The following is an 18,537-nucleotide window of genomic DNA, read 5'->3' as shown; positions in this document are numbered from 1 at the left end:
GAGTTCTGCTCGTTGGACTGATGGCCCAGAGCTTTAACCGGTTGGACAAGACAGAGTACAGGAAAGAGACTGAGCCTAGTGACATGAACCTCTCCTTCAATGTCAGTGAAACAATGGAGCCAGTTATTGATTCAAGGAATGCACTCTCCTGTGTGCACCTACGGTATTTGCCAATCCTGATGAAGAGTCTCAGCCCAAAATGTCAACTGTACTCTTTTCCATAGATGCTGCCTGGCCCGCTGAGTTCTTTCAGCATTTTGTGTGTGTTGCTCAGATTTCCAGCATCTGAAGATTTTCTCTTTTTTATGTGTGCTGATATGGAGACGTTGAGAGCTTCAAGTTCCTATGTGTAATTATCACAAATAGTTGACCCTTCTCCAATCACAGAGACTCTATGGCCAAAAAAGCAAATCAGTGACACTACTTCCTCAGAAAGCTCAAGGAATTTGGCATGACCCTCACTCGTTTTTACAGATGCACCATAGCAAGCTGTGATGCATCTTATCTGGACAGCTTGGTTATGGCAACTGCTCTACCTAAGAAATTGCAAGAATTCTTGAAGAAATTGCAAGAATTGTAAACACAGTCCAAGGCCGCCCCCTCCGCCACCGTGAGGCCATCAAGGTAGTCTCCAATCTGATGGCATGATCATCAATTTCTCCAACTTCCTGTAATTGATCCACCTCCCCTTCCCTCTTCTTCATTTTCCCACTTTGCTTCCCCCCCCCCACTTTTACCTCTTCTCCTCAACTGCTTATTACCTCCCCCTGGTATCTCTCCACCTTCCTGTTCTCCCATGGTCCACTGTTCTCTCCTACCAGATTCCTTTTTTAGCCATTTACATTTTCTATGTAACATCTTCCAGCTTCTTACTTCAACCCCTCCCCACCCACTTGGCTTTACTTATCACCTTCTAGATTGCACTTCCTTCCCTCCCCCCACCTTCTTATTATGGCATCGTTCCCCTTCCTTTCCAGTAGAGAAGAAGGGTGTTGGCCCGAAATGTCGACTGTTTATTCATTTTCATAGATGCTACCTGACTTGCAGAGTTCCTCCAGCATCTTGTGTGTGTTGCCCTTAACTTCCTCTCATCCTTAGGAGACCAAGGAAGATTTTAGATATTCACTCTCTCTATGCCCCTCATGATTTTATGAACCTCTATAAGATCACCCTTTAGCCTCCTCTGCCCAGGGAAACAGTCCCAGTCTATCCTGCCTTTCCTTATATCCCAAGCCCTCAAATCCTTGTAACATTGCTGTAAATTTGTATTGAACAGTTTAGTAGTGTAAACTGGTCTCGCCAGTGACACCCACAGTCTGGTTGATACTCACACTGACCATACTGCTGTAAATGCAAGGAAAATATTCCAACAAATTGGATTCACTCATAAATCCCCATTAGGGAAATTCTTCAGCTGGGGCAATAGGTGATCTGAAATAAAAACAGGAAATGCTGGAGTTCTGACAAAAGGTAATCAGTCTGCAGATGCTGCCTGACCTATCTCATTTTCAAATTTGAAAAATTGCATATCCTTGTGCCTGGAATGCTGCTGCAAGTTAGTTTTTCATTATATGTAAAATCCCGGAAATCGATATATATATAAGGGGGGGGGGGAGAGGAGGAGGAGAGAGAGGGAGGGAGAGAGAGGGAGGGGGAGAGAGGGAGGGGGAGAGAGGGAGGGGGAGAGAGGGAGGGGGAGAGAGGGAGGGGGAGAGGGAGAGGGAGAGAATCCTGATTGGTCTCTCTTTGTGCTAAGTACACCTATCAGTTTTCTCTGTGGGCGGGCTTTACAGTCGACCCCCCCCCCTCTCTTTGTCCATCAGTTCAGTTTAGTGTCCTGCAGCACCGTGGCAGAGCATCCAGAAAAAAGGAAAATGCGATCAAGGCAGATGCAGGACAAGAGCTCCACTTGGAAGTCCTGGATTATGTCTCAACTAACCTTGAAGGAGTGGTGCCAAACTACAAAAGTTTGCCAGTTGATGAGTTCTGGGGGAATCAAATGTCCTGTAGACATACACCCTTGGAGGGGGGTGTGATGGTGCTACCTCCCGGAAATGAGTTTTCGCAGGGTGGGATGTCTGCAACTGTGTATGACAAAAACTCCACTTGGACTGGGAGAGACAGAAGTCATCAGATGAAAAGACTGCTTGAACTATTTAAGTGCAATTTAACTACAACGATGTATTTATTTAGAACCAAGGCGCAGCCTGCTGAAGCTGAGAAAATGGAACAATCACAAAGTAGATGGAGGAACTAAACGGATCAGGCAGCGTCTACAGATAAACGTCGACCGTGCACTCCCCTGGCTGACCCGCTAAAATCCTCCAGCTCCTTTGTGTTTCTTTATAGTGCACAGATTATTTTAGATGCTGCTTTGGATATGAGAACGTCTGAGATACAAGCATTTAGAGCATTTTGTGGTGGGGAGATAATCCAATGACACCCAATAGCACGGCGTGCAGTTACCACTTTAAGTAGACGCAAAGGAATTTTTAATTCAAAAAGTTGTGACGACAGCAAATTCCTCTTTGTGCAGTTCTATTTTAAGATATTTTAAAGTGAAATACTTAAAATTACATAGAATGTGCATATTAATATATTACTTCAATTAATAAGGTTCTGAATATACGACAATAATTAAAGGAAACAGCATGTTTCAGGAAAACGGTCACTTTTGTTTTGCAAAACGAACCACTGCGACCTCTAACGACGTAACGTCTTGGATTGATTTTGCAAATATACGATCAAATATTTTCCGTTTCATTCTGTGCAGTTGTTCCAAATTCCATGCGGCTGATTTCTCCTTGCTTGCATCGAAGCAAATTGTGCTTGATTGTCTTTTGCGAATAGTCCGTTGAACTGCGGTACGCAGTGTCGTGTGGGGGGAGAGAGGGGTACAGTGCCGGGTGAGTGAGTGGCTCAGATCATGGGCCGGCGATGGGCGCACCCCGAGCAGCTGCTCCCTCTCTTGCTCATGCTGCTGGCGTTGGGTTGCGTGGTGGCCTTGGTCTGCGAGCTGGGTATTTACTACGCGGTGCTGCTGCGATGTCACTGGCCCAAGTTGAAAGCTTCAGCCCAGCGCGGGCAGTACAGACCCTCAGCGCCAGTGCTCAGGGCTTTGTTCCTTGCTGATACCCATCTACTGGGAGCACTCAGAGGTCACTGGTTGGACAAACTAAGAAGGTGAGAGATTTCTTTATCTATCCCCTCGGTTGAGATAATTTGTGTCTTATTTAAGCAGTGTTCGGCAGAAGTTGAAACCATTGCTCTTTGAATTCCGTAAGTTCCTTTTTCATTCGTCCGGAAATATCCTCGACTCATTTGTATCCGCTTTGCAGAATTTCGATTAGCTTGATTTAATAATTTACCTTGCTGCATTGCAAACGTTGACTCCTGTATGGCAGAGAGGAGTTGTGAACCTAGATTTTGGAGATACTACAAAATATGTCGGCAGCTGCAGTTGACTCACGACGAAGGAGAGGATATTTATTAATAACTATGTTGATGTGAAAATAGCTCAGTATATTTAATTAACCCACAATTAAAACACTTACCCCATTAATGGTGACGACGAAATTACTGGATTGTGGTAAAAGAACACCCCAGTGGTAATCGTCATTTAGTGTATGTAGGAAGTTTCCCTTCCTGATGTGGTCTGATCCACATGGAGTGTTTGACTTCCCAGACTAGGCAAGATGTACGTATTCCATTTTGTATTCATTTAATGTGGTTCAGCAAGTGGACCAGTTAACTATATTTATCCAGGTGGTACAGAATGAGCAAATAAAGAGCTTACATTGGGCACTGTCAGACCCAAATGGTATGGGCAGCTTGTACTTGCGTCTTCTGTGAGCTCTTCCTGTGCAAATAACATCTCCTGGGGAATGTAACTCTTGCTCCCTGTAATTTAACCTTTGAACTGCAGGAATGCATTTGAACAGCACACTGATGAAAACAGGGCTACAGACCTTACCTACATGGGACTTCAGTAAGGCATTTGACAAGGCTGTGGCTGGCTGATTCTGAAGGTCTAGCCATATGAGATCTGTGCTGATTGAATCTCAAATAACCTTGGTGAGACGAAGTAAAGTGAGGGGGTAGAATATTGTTTCACTTATTGGAAGTTTGTGCTGAATGGTGTAGTCAGTGATCACTACTGAGAATGAGGAATTTTCTAGCTAATAAGAGAAGCAAGATATTAAAACTGCAAGAAAATGGAGCTGAGGTGTCTAAGGTCTTAAAGAATGGTGGAGCAGTTCTGGCATACTGAGTTTGTTCTTAACTATTATCCTTAAGGTCTTGGGCAAAGATGAATAGCCTTAGCTCCTTGTCAGTGAGTATTGGGGAAAGGGGGAGGGAGATGGATGGGAAGGGGTATTCAGAGATTGATGGGCAAGGTGGAGGGTTGGGAGAGATGGGGTTATGTTTCATGAACAGATGCTTGATGATGTGCATGCCACTTTAGTTAACTTGGATTTGGAAGATGCTTCATTCCAGAGTGAACCATTGTATCACATTTTTGCTGAGAAAAGTTAATTCATAAGAATCACAGGCAGAAGCACACCCCATGTCACTGGAGATTTAAACCAACCTAACTCTGCAATAGTATTCATCTGGATTCTGCTAATGGGGATGGGTCTGTATTTTGTATTCCCCCAAGGTTTTGAGCTTCTGGTTTACCATAACTCTGAGTGTGTGCATTAAGGTGGTTATAGGAGGTTAATTTGTGAAATCTTGCGAAACATGATGACTGCATGCTTATTGGATAAAGTTACATGTGACAAAGTTATCTGAAATAACTGGAATATTTTCCGTAACTAGAAATAAATAATAGGAGACCTTTCAATCTCCATTTACTGAGATCACGACCAATCTGAATCAAACTCTATACATTCAGTCATAGAGCACAGAGGTAGGTTCTTCAGCCCAACTGGTCCATGCCAACCAAGGTTCACATCTAAGCTAGTTAACTTTTCCTGTGTTTGGCCCATATCATTCTAAACCTTCCCTTTCCACGTACCTGTCCAAGTACCTCTTAAATATTTTCAATGCACCTATCTCATCCATTTTGCTTGGCAGCTCATTCCATGTACTTGCCATCTAGTAGATGGGAAAGAGTTGTCCCTATTAAATCTCTCCCTTTTCATTTATAGCCTGTGTTCTCCAATTTTTGATTTCTCCAATCACAGGAATTCATCTTCCTTGTCCCACATCTCATAAGAGTCCTAGAATGCTACAGCATAGAAAGAGGCCCATCTCCTCTATGCTGAACCTCTTCTTTGCTTTTTTGATTAACAGAAGTCTGCCAGTCTCAAAACTGACTTGCCATGCACCCTTTTTCCATAGTCATATGACACAAAACCAGTCCCATGTACCATTGTGTCCATCATACTGTACACTAAAGTAGGGTCTTAACAGTGGTTTTAATTCCTAAAGATTTTTAATTTTGTCTAAGGGTGCATTTCTCATTCTCAGCAACATGCCATAAATATTGGATATTGAACCATTATGAAAAGGTTTCAAATTAGAAATTACATTTAATAAGTTCTTATCAGGACTTTTTATATATAATTGAAATCGCAGAAAGTCTCTAATTTGTAGATATTGAAAAAAGTGGGTTTTTGTTAAGCTATATTTAGCTGACAGTTGCTCAAACGAAAAGAGGCTTCCTCCAACAAACAGATCCTGGAAGCATTTAATGCCCAATCTACCCCATCCTTTAAAAACTGGCTCAATCATAGAAGGTATAAAAAAAATTAGAAAAAAATGGGACTTGAAAGAAAGAATCTCAATAAACCAAAGTATTTTATAAATTGTACCCAGATCCTCAAAGTATGTTTAACTACCAAGGTTCGTCTTCAAAAAGCTAAAAAGAATGGAGGTTTAAATTTCATTACTGGGCAGTCAATATATGAAATCTTACATTTTGGTCATACTATATTAACTGTGAGGACTGTCCGGTATGGATTTCTTTAGAAGCTAATTCTGTTAATAAATTTTCTATCATTTTTCATCTTGGATCCTCACTTCCTTTATCTTTAAGTAAACTAACTGACAATTTGGTAGTTTTAACCCCTAAGAGGCTCATGCAACTACTGTTCTAGGTAAATTGTTCTAGTTATCATAACAAACATTAAGAATATCTCCTTAATGTCTTTGAAACATTGATTGTGTAATGCCTTGATCTATTAAATTTCAAAGAGTATGCTGTTATAAATTGGTTTGCTATTGTCACCTGTGCCAAGGCACAAGTGAAAAATCTTCGTTTGGCGTGCCACCCATACAGATAATTTTATTACATCAGTACATCGAGGTAGTCCAGGGAAAAATCTATAACAGAACATACAGTAACAGAGAAAGTATAGTGCAGGCAGACAATAACATACAAGACCATGATGAGCTCGATTGTGAGGTCAGTTCATATAAACCCTGTTATATTTAACCCTTCAAGCTTGGGATTGATTGTGCAATACATTAATGTTGCACTAACCCCAAAACCCACCCGTGCTGGGTTGAGTGTCGAGCTAGCAATTTGGCCTCGTAGCAAAGACAAGTGTTAAAGAAGCAGCAAGGTTGCTACCTGATGCACCATTTGAGGCATTGGGAGGAACTTTAACGCCAGAATACCTTAACTAAGGTGTAAGAACCAGGAATGCTTACAGCGTTCCATTTCTGTTTTGACTTTTTAATTAAGTGTAGAAGAACAGATAAACTGTAAGCTCACTGATGCCTGTACTTTCTCAGGAGGCTAAAGAAATCCGGCATGTCTCCATCAACTCTTAGCAGTTGACCATAGAAAGCATTCTGTCTGGACGGCAACTACTCTGCACGTGAATGCAAGAAACTGCAGAATGTTGTGGACACAGCTCAGCTCATCACTAGAGCCTTCCCTCGAGGGACTCTCTATACTTTCACTGCCTCAGTAACGCAGCCAGCATAATCAAAGACCCCACCCATCCTGGACATTCTCTCTTACCCCTCTCTCTCATTAGGCAGAAGATACAAAAGCCTGACCACCAAGCTCAAAGACAGCTCCATTCTACTGTTATCAGATTCTTGGATGGACTTCTATGATAGAAGATGGCTTCACAGTCAACCTTATTATTATCTTACACTTTATTATTTACCTGCACTGCACGTTCTTGTAGTTTTTACAATTTATTCTGTATTATCATTGTTTTACCTTATTTTAGCTCAATGCTCTGTCTAATGGTTTGATCTGTATAAATAGTAGGCAAGACAAGCTTTTCACTGTATCTTGGTACATGTACCAATAATAAACTCCATTCTATCTCCCTTGGTTCAGTCCCTTACCACTTCTCGATCTCTTCAAAAACATTTAGTTCCCTGGCCCTAACCGCCTCGTTTTTACCATGGATGTCCAATCCCTATGCACATCTATTCCCCCATCAAGAAGGCCTTAAAGCTCTCCACTTCTTGACAAAAGGTCTGACCAGTTCCCTTCCACCAACACCACCTCCATCTAACAAAACTGGTCCTCACCCTCAACAATTTCTCCTTCGACTCCTCCCACTTTCTCCAAACCGTGGGCACATGCGTGGGCCTCATCTGTGCTTACCATTTCGTTGGCTATTTAGAATGGTCTAAGTTGGTTTCAGATGACTTGTTAGCAGCAAACAAAATTACTGGCTATTAATCACACTTTTTCTCCAAATGATCACTGCAGTCAGTAGCCTGTAACTTCCCTTGTGGGATGTCTTTGAACTGCCTGTGTGACCTGGCAATTTGGCAGTATGAACTGAAGTCTCAAGGTTGCGACAGGGCGTGTACAAACCGAATGGAGACAACGGGGTCTGGGCCGGTGAGTGGGGAATGAGCTAATGTTTGGGCACTGCTGGAGCAGACTTGGAGGCAATTCACAGTGGCAAAACTGAGGCAGAGGGACCTGGGCCAAGAGCGAGGATCTTCCTGGTGTTTGACTGATATAAGCGCTGGGTCTATTTGGAAAAATTGGGTTTGGGCCAAATCGAGTGAGTGAGGCCCAGGCCCAAGAGCGTATCAAAGCAGCCAGGCCTGGGTCCGAGAGTGAGGAATGACGTGCTGTTTGGCTGATTTAAGTGCCAGGCCGATTGAAAAGGTCAGGGTGTCGGGGCCGGAGAAGAGAAATGGCCACTGCTCAGTGAGGTTTACTTGTCTGTGCTGAACTGAGGGGGTGCCTTGCAACTTTGATGCCTTCCCTGGTAATGCTCCCCAACTTTTCTGCCCTAAACTTATAACTACATTGGTGCGGTTTCATGCACCCATGCTGAGCTAGACAATCCTCACTCGCATCTCCTCCATTTCCTGGACGCTTATCCCATTTTCCCATCATCTTAACAGGGATAGAGTTCCAGCAACACACACAAAATGCTGGTGGAACGCAGCAGGCCAGGCAGCATCCATAGGAAGAAGCACAGTCGACGATTTGGGCCGAGACCCTTCGTCAGGACTAACCGAAAGGAAAGATAGTAAAGAGATTTGAGAGGGGGAGGGGGAAATGCAAAATGATAGGAGAAGACCGGAGGGGGTGGGATGAAGCTAAGAGCTGGAGAGGTGATTGGTGAAAGTGATACAGAGCTGGAGAAAGGAAAGGATTATGGGACGGGAGGCCTTGGGAGAAAGAAAGGGGGAGGGGGGAGCACCAGAGGGAGATGGAGAACAGGCAAGGAGTGATTGTGAGAAGGGCAGAGAGAGAAAAAGGGGTGATAATAAATAAATAAGGGATGGGGTAATAAGAGGAGGAGGGGCATTAATGGAAGTTAGAGAAGTCAGTGTTCATGATAGAGTTCCTCTTGTTCTCACCCGCCTCTCCATGAACACATAATTCTCTACAACTTCCACCACCTTCAACAGGATCCTACCGCCAAAAACATCGTTACTTCCCCCCCCCCCCCCCCCGCAGGGATTGCTCCCTCTGCAGTTCTCTTATTCATTCGTCCTTCCCCAGTAGTCTCCCTCCTGGCACATATCCCTGCCTGCAAAAGAAATGCTACACCTCCCCATTCACCTCCTCCCTCATCTCCATTCAGGGTCCCAAATAGTCCTTCCAAGTGAGGGGGCACTTCACCTGCGAATCTTTTGGGGCCGTCTGTTGTATCCATTGCTCCTAATGTAGACTCCCCTACATTGGTGAGACTTGACCTTAATCGGGGCACTGCTTTGTTGAGCACCTCTGCTCCATCTGCAAGAGTAGAATTTCCTGGTAGCCAACGATTTTAATTTCTGTCTCCATTCCTGTTCTGATTTGTCAGCACGTGGCTGCCTGTTCTGCCATGCTGAAGCCACTGTTAACGTGGAAGAGCGATACCTCATTTTCATCTAGGTAGCCGCCAACCTGATGGCATGAACGTTGAACCTTTCAGTAACTTTTTTCTTCTCCCTTCCCCTTTCCTCTTCTATTATTCCACACTCTTACCTCTTCTCCTCACCTGCCTATCACCTCTCCCTGGAGCCCCTCCTCTTTTCCTTTCATCCACGGTCTACTCTCCTCTCCTATCAGATCCCTTCCTCTCCAGCCTCTAACCTTTCCCACCCACCTGGCCTCACCTATCATCCTCTAGCTTGTTCTCCTCCCCCCCCCCACCTTCTTATTCCAGCTTTTCTCCCCTTCCTTTCCAGTCCTGAAGAAGGGTCTCAGTCATTTATTTCATAGATACTGCCTAACCTGCATGTTGTGTGTGCTGCTCTTGATTTCCAGCATCTGCAGAATCTCTTGTGTTAATTATAAACCAATACCACAATCATTCTTAAATTGCAGCTGAAATGTGTCACAAACCCCGTAACTGGGTCACTTACCAGCGAAGATAGAGAGGTCCATTGAAGTCTAATGGTACTATTTTTAACGGTTTTTATTGATTAAAAAATACACAAAAATAATATCAATGCAAACATACATATAATATACATCGTCAATACTAAATCTAAAAGCGCAGGTATAATAATAATCAATAAGAAATAGCTCTATCATTGTCTAGGGGATAATGTATTGTCCGATGGAAATATATAAGTCACTTCAGTTCATTCAAGCTGCAGCTTTGGTTGGAGAGAGAAACGGATTAAAACTTGCCCATTCCTTTTATGATGTCGATCCTTCGAGAGTCGTTGGGGCTGATTTCTCCTTTAGCTAAGCCGCCTTCCGTGGTAGGGCCTCAATCCCGGGGCAACGGGAAAGGACACACGTGGGCCCTCCGCCGGCTATCGCTATTAAACGCCGTCACGGAACTTCTAGCGTTTCTCCTGGTGCGTGGGTGAAGGGCTGTTCCCCACAGGGTCTCAGATGTCACTCAGGGTGGAATGATGCCATCCCCCAACCAGTCAACATTGCCTGAGGGCTTCCATGAAGCATAGTACTCAATACACAATTCCGTCTCCAAGAGACAAAGACCTGTTCCTGGCTTTGTATCGCTGGGGCCAGGACATTCCAAACGTCTCTCTCTCATTTACTGGGTCTCCTGATCTGACCTAATAGTGATCTTGCGATTCTCAAAAAGGAGAGGGGGGGGGGAGCTCAGGCGTAACAAATGAGAGAATGAATACAAAATTAAAGTTGTGTTGATCATGTGCAGGATTTAAAGATCTTGCTCATCTGTACTGAGGACCTGCCCAGCAGGTTTAGCAGCAATTGAAAGGATTCTAAATAGAAACTCATCTACTTCAAAATTGTTTTTCAGTTCATGTGAAGAATCAGTGAAGTAAACTAAACAGATTTAATGAAACAATGCACCAGGACACACCAGTTCAGAAAATGCTGGAAAAACTCAGCAGGTCAGACTGTATCTGCAGGAATCGAAACAGCTTTAATAGTTCAAATTAGAGACCCCTTCTGAGAATAAATGAAGTCAAAAGAAGCTCTAGCAAGAGAGGGAGAAGGGTGTTTCTGGCAGGGTGAAACTAGGTTGACAATGGGGATAGCTGGTTAAAAAAGGTCAAGAAGTCTGCAACGTGTCCTATTAGAAATTGAGGTAGTTTTGTCCAAGCTTGTGTAATGCTCTGGTTACAATTTCTACTGCTATGCTCTAGCTCTTTCATTTTAGCACTTTTCCACAAAAGGGATGTGTCCTGCTGCTTTTGGTTTTGGCTAAAGATAAGAAGCCTTGCTGTTCAACTTAGGAACGTTGTGTCAGCCAGTCAGGATGGTGGGATCTGGAGAAAGTTCTAGAGAGAATGGAGTTATGTGGCGGACAGTAATCCAGTTTGGGGTCTTTTGGTGGGAGCAGGACAGAAGGAGAGATGCCTCAGAATGCCGTTAGAGGGAGAGTCGCTGTTACTCTGGGTGCTTTGTGCAGATGAATGGCTCCAAGGAGGAAGGGCCAACACTCCAGAGCCAGTTTGGTGGAAGTGGACTTCGAGGGAAGTTTGAAATGTGGCGAGTGCTTTCACACAGACCGTGGGTTTGGCGTCGTGAGGTATGGTTATACCCAGCTTTGGCTGACCGATAATTGTGTATGGGCAGTACTTACACAGCATTCACACAATCGAGGTTCTGTAATCAGAACATCAGGACATTCCTGTTTAGTTGAACCCCAAATCATACAGACACTAAACGTTCTGTATATTGTTTATGACAGGCGGCCTTCTCACCACTGAGTCACGTGGCTGTAGCAGAGGTAGTTAACGAGCCAATTTGTACATGAGCCCGGTGAGAGGGTTACTTTTGTGGGGGCCATCGTCCGGGGATCTCTCTGATGAGGTGTGACTGCTGTTTTAGAATTGATTATCGAAGTTAGTGTGTTCAAGCCTATGTTTAAACTAGTGTCTGGGAAAGTGATTAAGGTACTTTATTATGGACACTGCAGGGATTAAGGTTTGGTGTGATTCAAAGAGATTATCCACAAATAATGCTTGCGTTCTGGGCGGGGTGGATATGCAAGTTCCTGAGAACTGCTACTGAGAGTGCTGAGTTCTGTAAAAAGTTACACTGAATGGTATTTTGACCAGTCAGCTGGTAAGGATGTTGTGTTAGGCCAGACATAACTGAAGTTGCGTTGTATGATAGGTTGGGAGACCCTGGAGAGTTGGGAGTCATTGGGAGTTAGGGAAGGCAGGCGTGTAGCTGAGGCTGAAGGCTTTAAAGACCAATTGTTCTTGTTCCTGTGAAGTGAAGGGAAAGAGTTTACGAATGTGAAAAGTATAATGGGTCCTTCAGCAGCAGACGGAAATTCTGGGCTGGTTTTGGGTATTACATCAGTGGTTGATAAATGCCAAAGGTTTTTATTTTATGCCAAAGGTGTTCTTTGGAGTCAAGCCCACACCTGATGGAGATGGAGAATATGAGGCTTGGGTGGAGCAGGCATATCAGTTAATGAATGAGTGGCAGTGACAGGTAACGTGAGAAACAGAAACTGTGGAGAGTTTAATGGGTCCAACGACTGACATAGTGAAGTTCCTAAGGGCGGAACACCCATTAGCTATGTCAGCTAATTACCTGCAAGCTCTGGAAGATGCTTTTGCCACTGCTGAAAGTGCAGCCGATCTGATCTTGAACACATTCCAGGTGGAAGGAGAGGAGCAGTCTGCCTACATTTTCAGTGTTGAGAAAGTGCTGCATTGTTTGTGCCACAAAGGGGGCATTCAGCTGCCTGAGGGAAATTGCTTGAGGATGGAGCACACTGTCACGTGATGTGATTGGCCCACACGTTCGAATGACCACAAGATGCACCCTCCCCTGTCTCTCACCCAGTTACTCAGAGAAGGTAGAGAGGAGGAAAACATGACTGAGAAGCTGAACATTTCCAAAAGCCCAGTCATGTCTTCAGTGGCAGCCTGTAATGCCACAAAGATGGAGCTTTTGAAGAATGAAGTGGAAAACCTTCAAGCTGAGCTACTTCGATGATGACTGCAAATGTTTCAGCTAAACACGATACATCCGTTGGGAAACCCGACTCACCTGTAGGGCTTACGACACAGTGGACTTGTGATGCAGTGGACTGCTGTTGAAAAGGGAGACTAGAGAGGTGACTGGTAATTTCTGTTACAACTGTGGAGAAGATGGACATTTCAAGCAGGTCTGTGAGGGGCAGGAAAATCTTTAGAAATTAAGTCAGGGGTTAATCAGAAGAAAAAAGGCAAAACTATGGAGGGAGTTGGTAAAGGAAGGGGCTGTGGAGAGGATACATTTCCTATCAGTGTGTCAAGGGAAATACTAAAGTGCAGAACACTATTCCTGAAGGTTTAGTGGGACCAAGCTCTGATGTATCCATATGGATTGAAGGTGTTTATGCTAGGACCATACTTGACACAGGTTCTCAAGTTACTTTGCTTTACAGATCCTTTTACAACTGGGGTATTTGGCATATTTACCATTGACACCACTCAGTGCCCTTGAGATTTGGGGGCTTCGTACTGATGAGTACCCATTCGATAGTTACTTGTCATTGAAACTGGAGTTTTCGGAAGCAGATGTTGGAGTAACTGAGACTGTTGACGCACCAGTGTGGGTCTGCCCAGGTCCAGCTGAAAAGAGTGAAGCTTCCATTCTTGTGGGAACAAATACTTTCATTGTGAGAAGGCTCATGGGAGCATGCAAGGAGAGAAATGCAGAGAACTTTTTAAAAACCTTGTCCATTCACCCTGTGTTCAGAGCTGCTGTTGAGAAGGTGCAAGTTCCTCCTGAGCAGAAACAAGGAAATGTGTGATGCCCTCGGTTACATTCTGAAGGAATAGTTGGAGTGATGGGAACCCCCAGATTTGCTGGAATGTCCAGTGCCTCAGCCATCCAGATGGATCCTCCTCATGATCTGGAAGAAGAGTCGTGCTTACCTGCTGGAGTGTGGTGAGACCTGAGCTCCGGAGACCTCTGGCTGTTTATGCAAACAGGATTGTCAGGGACACCTCAGCAAGAGATGTTACCCTCAGACATGGGATTCTAATTGCCCCTGTTTTTCCTGTGACGGTAGTATCTAGTTTTCTAGGGGAAGTGAAAGAGAAACAGTCTCCTGCATCGAGGACGTTGACATTGAAGTCATGCAACTTTGGTGACTCAACGATAACTGAGGAGTGGAAAGGGAGATTGGCTGAGGAGATGTTGGAGCGCAAAGGTCTCTTTTCTACTGACGAGTCTGATTTTGGTTGCTCTGAGGCAGCACCTGCTTGGAAGGAAGCTAAGTTCGTCGTGGGGCAGGGGGAACTAGCCACCAGAAGGTACAAGTGATAGATGGGGAGGCATCTTCTAGTTTACAGGAAAGATCATGAGGAGTGGTTGAACCGGGAGAAGCTGAAGATGAAATAAGGAGGTCTCAGAGAGTCAGGAAACCCCTAGCTGGCCTGGCAGAGGATACACCTAGGAAACAGAATGTTATGTCCATTCCCATGGTGAGATATGTTATTTCCACTTACAAATGGATTGCTCACAAAATTTACAAAATTAATTTGAATATTATATTATTAATAATGGTTTAATATGTTCAACAGTCACGAGGACACAACTATTTTTGGTAGGGAGAGAGCGTAACACCCTGGTTAAGATTTCTACTGCAATGCTGTAGGTATTTCATTGTATCAGTTTTCTGTAAAAGCATTGTGACCTGCTGGTAGAATGTTTTGGTTTCGGCTAAAGATGCACAGTTGTTCAACTTAGGAATGTTGTGTCAGTGAATCAAGATGGTTAGATCTGGAGAAAATTCTAGAGAGAACAGGGTGGAGAGAGTTTTGTGGTGGACAGTAGACAAGTTTGGGGCCTTTTGGCGGGACAGAAGGGAAGATGCTGCAGAATGCAGTTGGAAGGAGAATCCCTGTTGCACCAAGTGCTTTCAGCAGATGGATGGCTCCAAGGAGGGAGTCAGTTTGTTTGAAGAGGACTTCGAGGGGAATTCAGAATGTGGTGAGTGCTTTCGGGCAGACCGTGGGTTCAGCGCCGTAACGGTTATACCCAGTTTTGGAAGAGATGAGCTCCAGTGGTTATGTGCAGGCTTGTCCAACTGTAATGGGCCCTTTTAATTGTTTTTATTCTTTCTTTTCTTCTAATAACTGATAAAATTGAAATTAGTAAATATACTTTATGATTTTTTGTGCTGTATGATCTGTTATTTCTTGCCAACTGATAATTGTGTATGGGCAACATTTACGCAGCAGTCGCTGAAATCGAAGTTTCTTTGATTGGAACATTATGATGTTCCTGTTTAGCTGAACCCCAGACCTAGACGTACTGTATATTGTTTATGAAAGGTGGCCTTCTCTCTGTTGAATCACGTGACTGTTAGCAAAGTTAGCTAACAAGCCAAGTTTGTATATGAGCATGGTGAGGGGTTTACATTTATGTTGGGCCTAACTGTCAGCTCATAAAGCTGCAAACAAATAGGTCTGAATCCCAACTCTCTCCACTACACCTCATACCATCCTGCCTCCTGTAAGGACAATATTACATTCTCCCTCTTACTCCATCTCTATCATATTTGCTCCAAAGCTGAGACTTTCCATACAGTTGCCTTTGAGATGTCTTCTTTCTTCTTGAACCATAACTTCCCCAAAACTATTGTTAGCAAAGCCCTTAATTACATCTTCTCCATTTCCCATGCCTCTGATCTCACCACTTCTGCTCCAGGACAGAACAAGAATCGATTTCTCCTGGTCCTCACCTTCCTCCTTCCCAATTTCCACCAGCTTCAGAGATTCCACTATCAGATGGATCGTCTCCTTCCTTTCTAGCATTTCAGGGGAACCACTTCCTTCGTGATTCCCTGGTGTACTCTTCCATTTCCACCAACAATCTTTCTTCTAACAGCACTTTTCCTTGCAACTGCAGTGAAAGTACACTTGTCCTTTCACTTTTCCCTCAGAAGAATCTTCCTGCGTGAAGTGATGGCTCACTTGCATTTCTTCCAGCCGCAATGTGGTCTCCTGTACGTTGCAGACACCAAAGGCACATTGGGCGATCACTTTGCCGAACGCCTGCATTCAATCCACAGGAGTGTACTTCAGCTTCCTGGGGCCTGCCACTTCAGTTTCCCCACCCCTATTTCAATGTACATGTGACAAGTAAATTTGATCTAATCTAATCCCACTGCCCCTATGACCTATTTGTTTGTGACCTTCTGCACTGTTACAATCTCATTGTCCATCTGGCTATGTAACACTTTTCAGTGTGGAATTTCGTCCTCCTGCTCTGCATTTTAAAAACCTCTACTTTCTTTCCAAGCACCTGGTGCAGCCTCTTGCAATTTTGGACTCCATTAATGTCAAGTACGTTCACTCTGTCCACTGCAAAAGCTATCATTTCCCCCATGGACACCCATTACATTCTGACACGTCTGTCCTCTACACTCACGATGAAGCCATTGTCAGCTTGGAAGAACAACACACCTCATATTTTGTCTGGGTAGCCTCCAACATGATGGCATAAACATCAATTTCTCCAAAATCCAATAATTCCTCCTCCCTCTGCCCATCTCTTTGTTTCCATTCCCAATTCTGATTACCCTCTCAGCCCTTATCTACTCCACACCTGCCTATCACCACCTTTAGTTTCCCCCCTCCTTTCCCCTTCATCCCCATGGTCCACCAACCTCTCCTAATAAATTCCTTCTTCAGTCCTTTACCCCTTCCACCTATCCCCTCCTAGCTTCTTACTTCAAATCCCCCCCCCCCCACCTTCCCTCTCAGTTGGTCTCACCTATCACCTGTGCTCCTCTTCATTCCCTCATCTTCTTACTCTGGCTCTGCCCTCTTCCTTTCCAGTCTTGATGAAGGGTGTTGGCCCAAAATATCAACTATTTATTCCCCTCCATGGATGCTGCCTGACTTGTTGAGTGTTTCTAGTATTTTGTGTGTGTTGCTCAAGATTTCTGCCATCAGCAGAGTCTCCATGTGTTTATTGTTTTGTATAGGCTCTGCTTCTTTTCATTCATAGACCAGATAATGTTGTTCACAGTTTATCCCTTTCAGAATCATTTCCTCCCCTCCACCCTCACTGCACTCTCTGCACCCTCCTTTGTCCTCCTACCTGATTAGTTTTGTTTCCCTTTCTACAGAAAGGACTTGCTGAGTATTTCAAGTGACTTCCCTTTTTGTTTTAGATTTCACCATCTGCAGTCTTTTTCTCACTTTTCACCAGAACGCACAAGATGCACCATTTTAAAATTAATTAATGTGATTGAACTTTAAGGACTCTTTATAGCTCATATTCTCAGTATTAGTTTTATTTGAACAGTTTGCCTTTTGCACATTGTCAGTCTTTGTGTGTTTATAGATTTTTATATAAAATATTCTATTATATATCTTTGCTTGTAAAATATGAATCTGAAGCTACTATATGGTAACTTGGAAAATAAATTTACTTTGAACTTTGAATTGTGTAGAAGGTCAGTTATTTTGCCCAGGCTGAGGACTTAAATAGTACTGGTGCCCGACAGGAGGGGCAGGGAGGGAGGTTAATGAGCAGACCAGTGTGGGTAGAACTGGCAAGTGCATTCTGCTATTCAGTATAGACTCATAGAGTGCCACAGCACAGAAACAGGCCCTTTGGCCCAACTGGGCCATGCCAACCTGCATTCTGCCTAGTCCCATCTTCCTGCATTCGTACTATATCCCTGCAAACCCCCTCTCATCCATGTACCTATCCAAACTTTTATAAATGTTGCTGTTGAACCAGCTCCACTGGCAGCTTTTTCCACACTTGCACCACCCTCTGAGTGAAGAGGTTTCTCCTCAGATTCCTCTCAAATATTTCACCTAAACCTATGACTCTGTTTCCAGTCCCGCTCAACCTGAGGGGGAAAATGCCCTCAAGAAGACTGGTGAACCCTGGAACTAAACTTGTGGAGGTTATTTATGCGGGTGTGTAGGGTTCAGGGTTTTGAGAACATCAGAATCAGGTTTAATTCCACTGGCATATGATGTGAAATTTGTTAACTTAGCGGCAGCAGTACAATGTAATACATGATAATATAGAAAAAAGTAAATCAATTACAGTAAATATATGTATAATAAATAATTAAATTAAAAATGGTGCAAAAACAGAAATAATATTTTTTTTAAAAAATGAGGTAGTGTTCATGGGTTCAATGTCCATTTAGGAATCAGATGGCAGAGGGGAAGAAGCTGTTCCTGAATCAGTGAGTGTGTCCCTTCATGCTCTTGTTCCTCTTTCCTGATGGTAACAATGAAAAGAGGACATGTCCTGGGTGATGGGGGTCCTTAGTAATGAGGCACCGCTCCTTGAAGATGTTTTGGGTACTACAGAGGCTGGTAGCCAAGATGGAGCTGACTGATTTTATGACTTTCTGTAGCTTCCTTTGATCCTGTGTAGTACTATGCCAGACAGTGATGCGTTCTCCCAGAATGCTGTCCATGGTGTGGTGAACTACATATACCTGTCTGGACACGCCCCCTGCCGACTGCTCCTGTGGCTCCTCCCACAGACCCCTGTATAAAGGCGATTGAGGCCTGAGCCCGGCCCTCATTCTCCAGGATGTAGTATGGTGGTTAACCACTGCTTGTTCTTTCTTCCAGTCAATAAAAGCCGATATCTTGACTTCACGTCTCAGAGAGAGTTATTGATGGTGCATCACATGGTACATCTGTAAAAGTTTTTGAGTGTTTTAG

The 18,537-nt window shown here is 43.9% G+C and overlaps 1 protein-coding gene across 4 annotated transcripts in view; it reads left to right on the top strand.

Annotated features, from left to right (window-relative positions):
* Positions 1-1,879: 1,879 nt before the first annotated feature.
* The window catches only part of mppe1 (metallophosphoesterase 1), a 64,664-nt gene continuing 48,006 nt past the window's right edge, over positions 1,880-18,537 (top strand). For 2 of the 4 annotated variants that reach the window (XM_059976418.1, XM_059976411.1), the window contains exon 1: positions 1,880-3,183. In XM_059976418.1, coding sequence (XP_059832401.1) covers positions 2,927-3,183 — 257 coding nt within the window. In that variant the 5' untranslated portion in view covers positions 1,880-2,926. The remainder of the gene's footprint in view (positions 3,184-18,537) is intronic. The other 2 variants (XM_059976421.1, XM_059976408.1) reach the window with 2 other exon arrangements.

Source organism: Hypanus sabinus, chromosome 1 (assembly GCF_030144855.1).
Source record: "Hypanus sabinus isolate sHypSab1 chromosome 1, sHypSab1.hap1, whole genome shotgun sequence".
In the NCBI taxonomy this organism is placed as follows: domain Eukaryota; kingdom Metazoa; phylum Chordata; class Chondrichthyes; order Myliobatiformes; family Dasyatidae; genus Hypanus; species Hypanus sabinus.
Note: the sequence above shows the minus strand (reverse complement) of the source record. Positions and strands in the feature narration are given on the sequence as shown.